General features: G+C 38.8%; 1 protein-coding gene, 1 long non-coding RNA gene and 1 pseudogene across 10 annotated transcripts in view; 1 reads left to right on the top strand and 2 right to left on the bottom strand.

Annotated features, from left to right (window-relative positions):
* RBMS3 (RNA binding motif single stranded interacting protein 3) overlaps positions 1 to 13,712 on the bottom strand; it is a 1,467,317-nt gene that overhangs the window by 24,920 nt on the left and 1,428,685 nt on the right. For 5 of the 9 annotated variants that reach the window (XM_031662885.1, XM_017955996.3, XM_021933880.2 and 2 more), the window contains 2 exons: positions 3,469 to 3,549; positions 265 to 392 (listed from right to left, as the gene is read on the bottom strand). In XM_031662885.1, coding sequence (XP_031518745.1) covers positions 265 to 392; positions 3,469 to 3,549 — 209 coding nt within the window. Of the gene's footprint in view, positions 1 to 260; positions 393 to 3,468; positions 3,550 to 13,712 lie in introns of those variants that run through there. The other 4 variants (XM_031662883.1, XM_031662884.1, XM_031662886.1 and 1 more) reach the window with 1 other exon arrangement.
* On the top strand, positions 375 to 2,986 carry LOC116273664. The gene is made up of 3 exons (XR_004181985.1): positions 375 to 455; positions 1,014 to 1,084; positions 2,946 to 2,986. It is a non-coding gene; the product is annotated as an uncharacterized LOC116273664 (long non-coding RNA).
* On the bottom strand, positions 406 to 2,451 carry LOC103882428 (annotated as a pseudogene).

Below are 13,712 nucleotides of genomic sequence, written 5' to 3'. Positions count from 1 at the left end.
TCCAACAGCTAGCAACACCCGGAAGCAGAGACGCATAGATAATCAGCAGCTGTTCCTAGATGTTTCATTCCTCTCAAGATCAGAACCACCATCCACCCAAAGTTAGCCCAAATTTCAAACCCACATAATCATGAGCTAAATAAATGCTTGTTGCTAAGTTTGGGATGGTTTGTATTTCAGCAAAAGCTAACAGATACAACATTGAGAGAGTGACGTCAAGATGGCTGATCTCAAGGAAAAGAGCTTAGCACAGCCCAGACTTACTTAGACTGTGGGTAAGAATATGCAGGTGCATGTTCGTTGGATGTGTCCACTGCTATCTGTTGCTGCTGACCACTGGTGTCCTGGGATGAAGGTGCCACTGTCTGGGGAGAGGTATCAGCAACAACACCCTAAGGAGGCAAATAAGAACATAAAAGCCTTACTTGCAGCAAAGGGCCCTCTCCAGATAGGCGGTAAGTACCCCTCTTCTATTTGGCTTAAGTAGAGATGCTCTCAGCTACGTGAAGTCACAATAGGTACTCAGAGGACACCCAGAGAGCACATTTAGATAAGGGCTAAGTAATTCACCCTAATGTGGCACCAAGAAACCTTGCCATTAGAAGTTGTTGAAGTAGTTAAGTGGTCAGAAAATAATTTTGCCTATACTTGGAACTTTTAAACCAGGTTTGCACATTTATCCACAAGAAATAACAACTTATGCTCATTCCGGATTCTTACAAAAACTTGTATGTTCAAACATTATTTTCCTGGCATATTTTACTGTATCATGTCTATATCCTTTGGGATAATAATGGGAACTGATCTTAATAAAAATATACATCAAAGTTTGGAAATCTTTTCAAAGGATGCTATTAAGTAAGTTTTCTCTTCAGTAATTTGTTTTGTTTTGCTTTGTTTTCTGGTATATGAACTGAAAGTCACCAAGAAGTTTTAAGAAAACAACAAAAAAACTTGTCCTTAATTTTGGTTTGCTTTTCCTTCACCCTTTCTATTTTTTTTGTTTCTCACAGATGCTGGCAAGAGTGAATTTCTGGAATTCGTCACAATCAAGAATATAATTTTGGATTCCAGAGAGGCATAGGTGATTTTATTTGGTTGTTAGGTGATTGTATTTGGTTGTTACTAGGCCTAAGAAGAGCACCTATCTTGATAAATTTTCCTGGTTTTATTTGTAGTCCTGGATACCTGCAGTGATGTCAAGTAATCTGTCACTGAGATTCCCTAAATTTCTTCTTTAGAATTTGAAAATTCTCTCTATATTTATTCAATCTTTTCTTTCCTAATTCACTATTTGGTATTATTTATTTTTTGACACCTCCTACTACCTTTACTTTATAGATATTGATAAATGTTCAATAAGTATTTTAATTAATGCTTTTCCTTATAATCACTGGTTCAAGGCAATATATCAGAGTATATTTATATTTTTCTTAGTGAAATATCTCTTTTTAATCCCTAAATATAACTATAATTAGACTGTTTCCAATAAGCCACACTGTTAAATGTCTCAATCATCAAAATGGTCAAATTTTATATATATGTTTTTCGTGTACACAGAAATGAAAATATGTGGCAGAAGTTTACACTTAAAGTGCCTATTTTCTCATGGCATAGGTGCTTTTTGATAGCTAAATATAGCAAAGAACATGGAATTTAATCATATATTCTTGAAATTCTGAAAAGACAAAACTGTTTAAGATTTGAGACCTATAGGTCTGAACACATGAAAGATTTAACAATTGGAACTCCTTGATTTCCTAAGCTACATAACAGTGCCCTGTTAACTTGGTATGAACAAACATTTGTCACACACCAAAACCAGAAAACATTTGAGGAGATCCAATTTAGTCTGTAAAGGTCTCCCTCAATCTCAGAGATTGAGAGTCTTGGTGGATTTTTATGTGGAGTGGTACCAACATAGCAGTTGCTTGCCAACAAATGGAGTAGCAAAGACATCAACTGCAGAGGATTCCCAGCTGATGAGAAGGAATGCAGGTGACCATAATGCACATGTGCATCAGGAGAGGGGAAAGAAGGGCAGTCAAAAAGTAATGGCTAGAACCAGAGCAAAGAATATACATACCTAACTGTTTTACCACCATCTGCATAGCTCTGTACCCTCTCCATTTCTATGTGGTTTATGGCTCTGTCCAGTAGAATGATGTGTAGAGGGCATAGATTTATCCCAATGGAAAGAGAGAATGAATGCAGCAAAACTTCCATTAAGGACAAGCTGACATCATCATTCATGATATTCACAGCAATAAGAGTTGTACAACTTCTTTCTTGTCTGTAAGAAGCTGCAAGCCTGTGCAGGTTCATCACCTAGAGCAATGATTTCTAGTCTTTGGGTACATACTTTAAAAATATGATGTTCACAGTGGCTCATGCCTGTAATCCCAGCACTTCGGGTGGCCGAGGCGGGTGGATCACCTGAGGTCAGGAGTTCAAGACCAGCCTGGCCAACCTGGTGAAACCTCGTCTCTACTAAAAATACAAAAAAAAAAAAAAAAACAAAAAAAAAACTAGTGGAGCGTGGTGGTGGGCGCCTGTAATCCCAGCTACTTGGGAGGCTGAGGCAGGAAAATCACTTGAACCTGGGAGGTGGAGGTTGCAGTGAGCTGAGATTGTGCTATTGTACTCCAGCTTAGGCAACAGAGTGAGACTCTGTCTCAAAAAAAAAAAAAAAAAAATGTTCAGTCTATACTCCAGTCAAATTCATAATCTGTGGGAATAAGACCCAGAAATCAATATTTTTTAAAGCTCTCCAAATAATTTCAATGTGCAGAAAAGTTTGAGAACCAGTGCATTAGTACAGTGTCTCTCAAATTTTTAATGTGCATTTGGATCACTGAGTGATCATCTTAAAATGCAAATTCAGATGCAGTAGGTCTGGATAGTACCTAAGAGCCGACATTTCTTTTCTTTCTTCCTTCTGACAGGGTCTCCCTGTTTCACCCAGGCTGGTCTCGAACTTCTGGTCTCAAGAGATCCTCCTGTCTCAGCCTCTCAAGTAGCTAGGATTACAGGTGCATGCCATCATGCCCAGCAAGTCTGCATTTCTAACAAGCTCTCAAAGGATACCAATGATGCTGGTCTAGGAACCACTCTTTGAGGAACAAGGCATTAAAGAACTAGTTCATTCACATAGTTGCAAACTTTTTTCCTTTTGTAAGTATTTGTGATTAAAATTGTTGGAGTTGTGATTTGGTTTCTAGAATTTTCTCTAAATATGAAAGAGACTCCCATCAAGAGACTCCCGTCGTGCCTCTGTAGCAGATGACCTCATTGCATGTGCAAAGCAAAACACAACCACATTCAAGTAAATGTTTATACTTTCATATACTGAATGTTAGAGTAGCACAAAAATTGCAAGTGAGGATTCCTATGGTTATGGGGGGACTACAGTGTATGCGACTGAGATTTATTTATTCTAACCTCTTTATTCGACAGAGATAGACTTACTTCAATAGAAACAGCTGTCGGAGGCACAGGCGTGTACTGGGGAATGTAGGTTCCTTGCATAGGAGCAGCAGCAGTCATATACTAGAGAGAATCAAAGAAAAATGCATGTGAACTTTGAGCTGCAACCAGTGAGCAAATTAAATACCACATGAGACTGCTTTAGCTGTGGGGCCCATAGCCAGTGTGTATTTTTTTTCCAACTCAATTTTCACTAAAAATAAGGCAGCTCCTCTCAGTATTGAAAGGCCTTTCTTACTAAATTTAGCACCCACATTAGCCCTACCTCTTAATTATCAATATGAGTTAATTCACCCCCATTTCCTCACTTTGTCCTTTTACACATTCTAAATAAGATCTCAAACATTTCACATCTAAACACAAACTCCAGGAGAGTAGGGATGATGTCTCGTTTTTACTATCTTTTATTGCTAGCACCTATCACACAGTAGGCTCTCAACAAGTATTTGTTGAATGAATGATCATATAAATTGTTAGTAATATTATTTTTTGAATTTAAAAAAGCAAAGTAATGCAATAGTTATGTGATACATTCGCATTACTGGCAAATGTCATTTTTTCATTTTTGCATCACTTTTTTAAATATAAAAGAGTATTACAGATAATATTGAAGTCTCTATTGTTCCCTTCTCCCATTTCATTCTCGTATCACTGTTAAAATTTCATTTCCAATACCTTTAATCCACCAAATTTTTCTTATTGCGATGAATAATGAAGCCAAATCATTGTTTGTTAAGTTGTAGTAGTCAATAAATTGTGTATTGAGGATAAGTTGTATTTTTGCAATGAAGAAAGGGAGCCCCAGTAAAACTACATGTTCAGTTACATAAGCATAAAGTATGACCCATATTCATAACACACATATCCACCCTGCAAATTCAAAGTTCTACTCTTCAAGAATTGAATTTCCTATGGAATCAAAACATCAAAACTGGAATCATCAAATGAATTCAAGGTTTCTCAATTCATAATTTTTTGTAGAAAATCAAAAGCTCCTTATTCTAAATTTGCTGAGATCAAATACTAAGTTCATGTATCAATATGAAAAAGCTAAATTACTGTTTTGTGTATGTGTGTGTTACTATATTCAGTATTTAAGAGACATATTGATTCTGAATCAAGGAAAGCATCTGAACACTAGTCCATCTTTTCTTTCTTGCTGTTGGAGTGCAGTGGCGTGATCTTGGCTCACTGAAAGCTCTGCCTCCAGGGTTCAAGCGATTCTCACGCTTCAGCCTCCCAAGTAGCTGGGAGTGCATGTGTGTGCCACCACACCTGGTTAACTTTTGTATTTTTAGTAGAGACAGGGTTTTGCCATATTGGCCGAGCTGGTCTCAAACTCCTGGCCTCAAGTGATCCACCTGCCTCGGCCTCCCAGAGTGCTGGGATTACAGCCGTGCGCTACTGCGCCCAGCCGGCATCTGCCTTTTCAACAAGATTACTCTATAGAGTATGTTGTCGATAACAGTTCCCTGGCCATTTCAGGTAGGTAACTTGCCTCTTATATAGGTTCTAAATATCCTTTAATTTAGCACTTTTTACAATATATTCCTTGGAACACTACCTATACTGAGAGTAAAGCTTTCTGTGTTCCAATGTATTTAAGCAATGCTGCATAACATATCTTCTTCTTGATACTGACATCTGATTAAACTCTGAGAAATTATGTTTTACAGAAGCAGCCTATTTAAAGGGGATAAACTAGTATTTCTAAAACGTGTGTTTTGATTTTTGGTATCATTCATTAGTTTTGCTTAAAATTACTACTCTAAGAAATATACTCTGGAAAATGTTTAATTGAATTTCAAAAATCTAGCAGTTTTATAGCAAGTGAGAATATATTTTTATCAACCACGAATTTAATTAAGTTCAGAACTGATACATTTGTGGTTCATGTTCTCCCCTTTGGTCATGGTATTCCAAGGTTTACTATATACTAGTAAAAGGATAAACCCTCACCTATTTGAGTATTTCCTGTTCTAAAGTAATTCTAAACTTTGCAACTTGCCCAGTAAGTTATGTACATCCTTTGCATAAGAGGATGTCACTAGCACCCTCTGTAGAATACTACTGGGATCCATCCCCACTCCACTCTCTCTATCTCTAAGAAGAAATACTGTGAATTAGAAGTCATTAGAAACATGACTTGTGGCCGTATACAGCAATGTTCACTAGTTCACATGAGTATCTATTCCATGATTTGGACTTTCCTTGCCACACTGTAGTTCCTAGGTAGTATGGTTAAAAAGAAGCACTGGGGGTGGCTGGAAAGACAGATGAATAGGAACAGCTCTCGTCTGCATCTCCCAGCAAGATCAACGCAGAAGGCAGGTGATTTCTGTATTTCCAACTGAGGTACCCAGCTTATCTCACTGGGACTGGTTAGACAGTGGGTGCAGCCCAAGGAAGGCGAGCTGAAGCAGGGTGGGGCATCGCCTCACTCAGGAAGTATAAGGGGTTGGGGAACTCTCTCCCCTAGCCAAGGGAAGCCCTGAGGGACTGTGCTGTAAGGAACATGCATTCCGGCCCAGATACTACGCTTTTCTCACAGTCTTCACAACTGGCAAGCCAGGAGATTCTCTCGGGTGCCTACACCACTAGGACCCTGGGTTTCGAGCACAAAACTGGGCAGCCATTTGGGCAGACACTGAGCTAGCTGCAGTTTTTTTTTTCATACCCCAGTGGCACCTGGAATGCCAGCGAGACAAACCATTTACTCCCCTGGAAAGGGGGCTGAAGCCAGGGTGCCACCCCCACGGAGCCCAGCAAGCTAAGGTCCACCGGCTTTAAATTCTTGTTGCCAGCACAGCAGTCTGAAGTTCACTTGGGATGCTGGAGCTTCGTGGGGAGAGGGACGTCTGCCATTACTGAGGCTTGAGTAGGCAGTTTTCCCCTCGCAGTGTAAACAAAGCTCCTGGGATGTTCAAACTGGGTGGAGCCCACAGCAGTTTTGCAAAGTCACTGTAGCCAGACTGCCTTTCTAGATTCCTCCTCTCTGGGCAGAGCATCTCTGAAAGAAAGGCAGTAGCCCCAGTTAGGGGTTATAGATAAAACTCCCATCTCCCTGGGACAGGGGACAGAGCACCTGTGGGTATGGGCAGCTGTGGGTGTAGTTTCAGCAGACTTAAATATTCCTGTCTGCTGGTTCTGAAGAGAGCAGCTGATCTCCCAGGACAGCGCTTGAGCTCTGCTAAGGGACAGACTGCCTCCTCAAGTGGGTCCCTGACCCCCGTGCCTCCTGACTGGGAGTACCTCTGAACAGGGATCGACAGACACCTCATACAGGAGACCTCCAGCTGGCATCTGGCGGGTGCCCCTCTGGGACGAAGCTTCCAGAGGAAGGAACAGGCAGCAATATTTGCTGTTCTGCAGCCTCCGCTGGTCATACTCAGGCAAACAGGGACTCGAGCAGACCTGCAGCAGAGGGGCTTGACTGTTAAAAGGAAAACTAACAGAAAGGAATAGCATCAACATCAACAAAAAGGACGTCCATACAAAAACCCCATCTGAAGGTCACCAGCATCAAAGACTGAAGGTAGCTAAATCCATGAATATGAGAAAAAACCATTTCCAAAAAGGCTGAAAATTCCAAAAACTGGAATGCCTCTTCTCCAAAGAATCACAACTCTGCACCAGTGAGAGAACAAAACAGGATGGAGAATGAGTTTGATGACTTGACAGAAGTGGACTTCAGAAGGTGAGTAATAGCAAACTTCTCTGAGCTAAAGGAGCATATTCTAACGCCATGAAAGGATGCTAAGAACCTTGAAAAAAGGCTAGAGGAATTGCTGACTAGAATAACCAGTTTAGAAAAGAATATAAATGACCTGATGGAGCTGAAAAAGACAGCACGGGAACTTCATGAAGCACAGACAAGTATCATTAGCCAAATTGATCAAGTGGAAGAAAGGATATAAGAGATTGAAGATCAACTTAACGAAATAAAGCATGAAGACAAGATTAGAGAAAAAAGAATGAAAAGGAATGAACAAAGCCTCCAAGAAATATGGGACTATGTGAAAAGACCAAATCAATGTTTGATTGGTATACTGGAAAGTGACGGAGAGAATGGAACGAAGTTGTAAAACACTCTTCAGGATATTATCCAGGACAACTTCTCCAACCTAGCAAGACAGGCCAACATTCAAATTCAGGAAATACAGAGAACACCACAATGATATTCCTGAAGAAGAGCAACCCCAAGACATATTCATCAGATTCACCAAGGTTAAAATGAAGAAAAAAATGTTAAGGGCAGCCAGAGAGAAAGGTCTGGTTACTCACAAAGGGAAGCCCATCAGACTAACAGCGGATGTCTCTGAAGAAACCCTACAAGCCAGAAGAGAGTGGTGGCCAATATTCAACCTTCTTAAAAGAATTTTCAACCCAGAATTTCATACCCAGCCAAACTAAGCTTCATAAGCAAAGGAGAAATAAAATCCTTTACGGACAAGCAAATGCTGAGGGATTTTGTCACCATCAAGCCTGCCTTACAAGAGCTCCTGAAGGAAGCACTAAATATGGAAAGGAAAAACTGGCACCAGCCATGGAAAACCATACCAAATTGTAAAGACTATCAACACTATGAAAAAACTGCATCAACTAATGAGGAAAATAACCAGCTAGCATCATAATGACAGGATCAAATTCACACATAACAATATTAACCTTCAATGTAAATAAGCTAAATGCCCCAATTAAAAGACATAAAGTGGGAAATTGGATAAAGAGTCAGACCCATCGGCGTGCTATATTCAGGAGACCCATCTCACATATAAAGACACATATAGGCTCAAAATAAAGGGATGGAGGAATGTTTACCAAGCAAACAAAGCCAAAAAAAAAAAAAAAAAAAAAGAAAGAAAGAAAAAGAAGAAAAGAAAAAAAAGCAGGGGTTGCAATCCTAGTCTCTGATAAAACAGACTTTAAAACAACAAAGATCAAAAAAGACAAAGAAGGGCATTACATAGTGGTAAAGGGATCAATGCAACAAGAAGAGCTAATTTCCTAAATATATATGCACCCAATACATGAGCACCCAGATTACTAAAGCAAGTTCTTAGAGACCTACAAAGAGACTAAGACTCCCACACCATAATAGCGGGAGACTTTAACACCCCACTGTCAATATTAGATCAACGAGACAGAAAATTAACAGAGATATTTAGGACTTGAACTCAGCTCTGGACCAAGTGGACCTAATAGACGTCTACAGAACTCTCCCCCCAAATCAACAGAATATACATTCTTCTCAGCACCCCATCACACTTGTTCTAAAATGGACCACATAGTTGGAAGTAAAACACTGCTCAGCAAATGCAAAAGAATGGAAATAATAACAGTCTCTCAGACCACAGTGCAATCAAATTAGAACTCAGGATGAAGAAACTCACTCAAAACTGCACAACTACATGGAAACTGAACAACCTGCTCCTGAATGACTACTGGGTAAATAATGAAATTAAGGCAGAAATAAGTAACTTCTTTGAACCAATGAGAAAAAAGACACAATGTACCAGAATCTCTGGGACACAGCTAAAGCAGTGTTTAGAGGGAAAATGATAGCACTAACTGCCCACAGGATAAAGCAGGAAAGATCTAAAATCGACACCTTAACATCACAATTGAAAGAACTAAAGAAGCAAGAGCACACAAATTAAAAAGTTAGCAGAAGACAAGAAATAACTAAGATCAGAGCAGAACTGAAAGAGATAGAGACACAAAAAACCCTTCAAAAAATCAATGAATCTGGGAACTGTTTTTTTGAAAAGATTAACAAAATAGACCACTAGCCAGACTAATAAAGAAGAAAAGAGAGAAGAATCAAATAGACACAATAAAAAATGATAAAGGGGATATTACCACTGATCCCACAGAAATACAAACTACAATCAGATAATACCATAAACACCTCTATGCAAATGAAAATCTAGAAGAAATGGATAAACTCCTGGACACATACACCCTCCCAAGATTAAACCTGGAAGAAGTTGAGTCCCTGAATAGACCAACAACAAGTTCTGAAATTGAGGCAGTAATTGATAGCCTACCAACAGAAAAGGTCCAGGATCAGATGAATTCACGGCTGAATTCTACCAGAGGTACAAAGAGGAGCTGATACCATTCCTTCTGAAACTATTCCAAACAATAGAAAAAGAGGGAATCCTCCCTAACTCATTTTATGAGGCCGGCATCATCCTGATAGCAAAACCTGGGAGACACAACAAAAAAATGAAAATTTCGGGCCAATATGCCTGATGAACATCGATGCAAAAATCCTCAATAAAATACTGGCAAACCGAATCCAGCAGCACATTAAAAAGCTTATCCACCACGATCAAATTAGCTTCATCCCTGGGATGCAAGGCTGGTTCAACATACAGAAATCAATAAATGTAAGCCATCACATAAACAGAACCAATGACAAAAACCACATGATTATCTCAATAGATGCAAAAAAGGCCTTTGACAAAATTCAACAGCCCTTCAAGCTAAAAACTCTCAATAAACTAGGTATTGATGGAACATATCAAAATAATAGTTATTTATGACAAACCCACACTCAATGCCATACTGAATGGGTAAAAGCTGGAAGCATTCCCTTTGAAAACAGGCACAAGACAAGGATGCCCTCTCTCACCACTCCTATTCAACATAGTATTGGAAGTTCTGGTCAGGGCAATCAGGCAAGAGAAAGAAATAAAGGGCATTCAAATAGGAAGAGGGGAAGTTCAATTGTCTCTGTTTGCAGATGACATGATTGTATATTTAGAAAACCCCATCATCTCAGCCCAAAATATCCTTAAGCTGATGAGCAACTTCAGCACAGTCTCAGGATACAAAATCGATGTGCAACTATCACAAGCATTTCTATACACCAATAATAGACAAACAAGAGAGCCAAATCATGAGTGAACTTCCATTCACAATTGCTACAAAGAGAATAAAGTACTTAGGAATACAACTTACAAGGGATGTGAAGGACCACTTCAAGGAGAACTACAAACCACTGCTCAAGGAAATGAGAGGACAAAAACAAATGGAAAAAACATTCCATGCTCATGCATAGTAAGAATCAACATCGTGAAAATAGACATATTGCCCAAAGTAATTTATAGATTCAATGCTATTCCCATTAAGCTACCACTGACTTTCTTCACAGAATTAGAAAAACTATTTTAAATTTCATATAGAACCAAAAAAGAGCCTGTATAGCCAAGACAATCTTAAGCAAAAAGAACAAAGCAGGAGGCATCACAATACCTGATTTCAAGCTACACTACAAGGCTACAGTAACCAAACAGCATGGTACTGGTACCAAAACAGATATATAGACCAATGGAACAGAACAGAGGCCTCAGAAATGTGCCACACATCTACAACTGTCTGATCTTTGACAAACTTGACAAAAACAAGCAATGGGGAAAGGATCCCTTATTTAATAAATGGTGTTGGGAAAACTGGCTAGCCATAGGCAGAAAACTGAAACTGGACCCCTTACTTACACCTTATACAAAAATTAACTCAAGATGGATTAAAGACTTAGATGTAAGACATAAAACCTTAAAAACCCTAGAAGAAAACCTAGGCAGTATCATCCAGGACATAGGCATGGGCAAAGACTTCAAGACTAAAATGCCAAAAGCAATGGCAACAAATGCCCAAATTGACAAATGGAATCTAATTAAACTAAAGAGCTTCTGCACAGCAAAAGAAACTATCATCGGAGTCAACAGGCAACCTACAGAATGGGAGCAAATTTTTGCAATCTATCCATCTGACCAAGGGCTAATATCCAGAATCTACAAGTAACTTAAACAAATTTACAAGAAAAAGACAACTTTATCAAAAAGTGAGTGAAGGATATGAATACACACTTCTCAAAAGAAGACATTTATGTGGCCAACAAACACGAAAATAAAAGCTCATCATCGCCATCATTAGAGAAATGCAAATCAAAACCACAATGACATATCACCTCATGCCAGTTAGACTGGTGATCATTAACAAGTCATTAAACAACAGATGCTGGAGAGGATGTGGAGAAATAGGAACACTTTACACTGTTGGTGGGAGTGTAAATTAGTTCAACCATTGCAGAAGACAGTGTGGCAATTCCTCAGGGATCTAGAACCAGAAATACCATTTGACCCAGCAATCCCATTACTGGGTATATACCCAAAGGATTAGAAATCATTCTACTATAAAGACACATACACACACATGTTTATTGTAGCACTGTTCACAATAACAAAGACTTGGAACCAACCCAAACGACCATCAATGATAGACTGGATAAAGAAAATGTGGCACATATACACCATGGAATACTATGCAGCCATAAAAAGAGTGAGTTCATGTCCTTTGCAGGGACATGGATAAAGCTGGAAACCATCATTCTCAGCAAACTAACACAAGAACAGAAAACCAAACACCACATATTCTCACTCACAAGTGGGAGTTGAACAATGAGAACACCTGGGCCCAGGGAGGGGAACATCATACAATGGAGCCTGTAGAGGGGTGGGGGGCTAGGGAAAGGATAACATTAGGAGAAATACCTAATGTAGATGATGGGTTGATGAGTGCAGCAAACCACCATGGCATGTATATGCCTATGTAACAAACCTGCACTTCCTGCACATGTATCCCAGAACATAATAATAACAATAAAGTAGCATTTTAGGTGAATCTTAGCTAAACTTCTTCAAATGACACTTGAGTTATTTAAAACTCCATCTGCATTTTGTTTTAGTAAAACGGAATCAGAGTGTCTTTACTTCTTTCATGACATTCAATAAAGTTGTAAACATGACCAAAACTGAACTGCCTGTCATGCAATTCATACTCAAATTCTCTTCAGAACAACAGAGTCAAGCAAAATGCTTTATCTATTTTACAGATGGAGAAATATAGATTCTTACATAATGAAGATAAGCCCCAGTTTTGTTGTTGTTTTCTTTCCTTGTTTTCTTTTTGTTTTAGAGGCAGTCTTGCTCATGTGGCCCAGGCTGTTGTACAGTGGTACAATCATAGCTCACTGTAACCTCCAACTACTGGGCTCAAGTGATCCTCCAGCCTCACTCTCCCAAGTAACTGGGACTATATGCATGTGCCACCATGCCTAGATAAGTTTTTTCCTTTTATTTTTAATTTTGTAGAGACAGGGTCTTGCCCAGACTGGTCTTGAACTCCTGGCCTCAAGTATCCTCTGGCCTCTGCCTCCCAAAATGCTGAGATTACATGTGTGAGCCACCATGCCAGGCCCCCAGTTCTTCTAACCTATTATTCAGCACACTTTTCAGTCTACTTCATTATTTTTGTAGTAAACAAGGTCTTAAGATCTTCCTTCTGATAATTTCTATGTAATATAGATTTTAACTTGTTTTAATGGCCTTTAATAATTTAAGTAAGAAATATAGAAATATGTGCCATTGATAATTTTAGGTTTTTTTTTCCATACTTTTTTTTTTTAACCTTCACTTTATAGTCAGACAACCTAATTTTCTTCTAGGCGAGCTACCTTATGTACTTGGTAACTTATTTTTATGTTTCTTTTCTTAAAATAACCAGTAGAGATTTAATAGTATAATTGAGATTAGCTCAGTTCAATGTGTTATATGTGTGGGTATGTTTTAATGAAAAAAAATCTTTCCGCTTGCTTTTCTTTTGTCACAGAAAACCTAACAGAACTTTAAAAAGTTGAAAATTAAGAACAGGTTATTTTAAACTAGTCAATGCTATGGAGTTTTATGTCCCTTAAGACTATTATCTCTGGATAAAAATTTTTGTATTACAGTTCTTCTGTAGTAGACACATACTTTCTAAGGTAAATCCTCAAGAAGTGACAGTCTTGTGAAATTAGGAACAAGTGTTTACAGGAATTGGTTATAGCTATGTGTAAGTTCAATTCCCAGCCTTAGGTAATTGGTGACAAATAACTCTGAACGTTCTCTGCAAGCTCATAGCTTGATTTTCTTCAGAGCACAGACGAACTACAGTCAGACTTAATAATACCGCCTGCACAAACTCTGGTTAGATCTGGGTGCCTCAGAGACTGCTTTCCTTTCATACAGTTAATAAATGGCAGAGGACTAAGAGAACAACCTGTGATATCACTTCTGCCCTTTTAACTTGATAAATTCTCATAGATTACTTATTAAAACCACAACAAGAATAGATGTATATCCTTAAGCTATTTTTGTTTTACTAGAGCCTCACAAAAG

The sequence above is a fragment of the Papio anubis genome, chromosome 2 (genome assembly GCF_008728515.1).
Source record: "Papio anubis isolate 15944 chromosome 2, Panubis1.0, whole genome shotgun sequence".
NCBI classification, from domain to species: domain Eukaryota; kingdom Metazoa; phylum Chordata; class Mammalia; order Primates; family Cercopithecidae; genus Papio; species Papio anubis.
The sequence above is the reverse complement of the archived record's forward strand: the minus strand, read 5'-3'. Positions and strand labels throughout refer to the sequence as shown.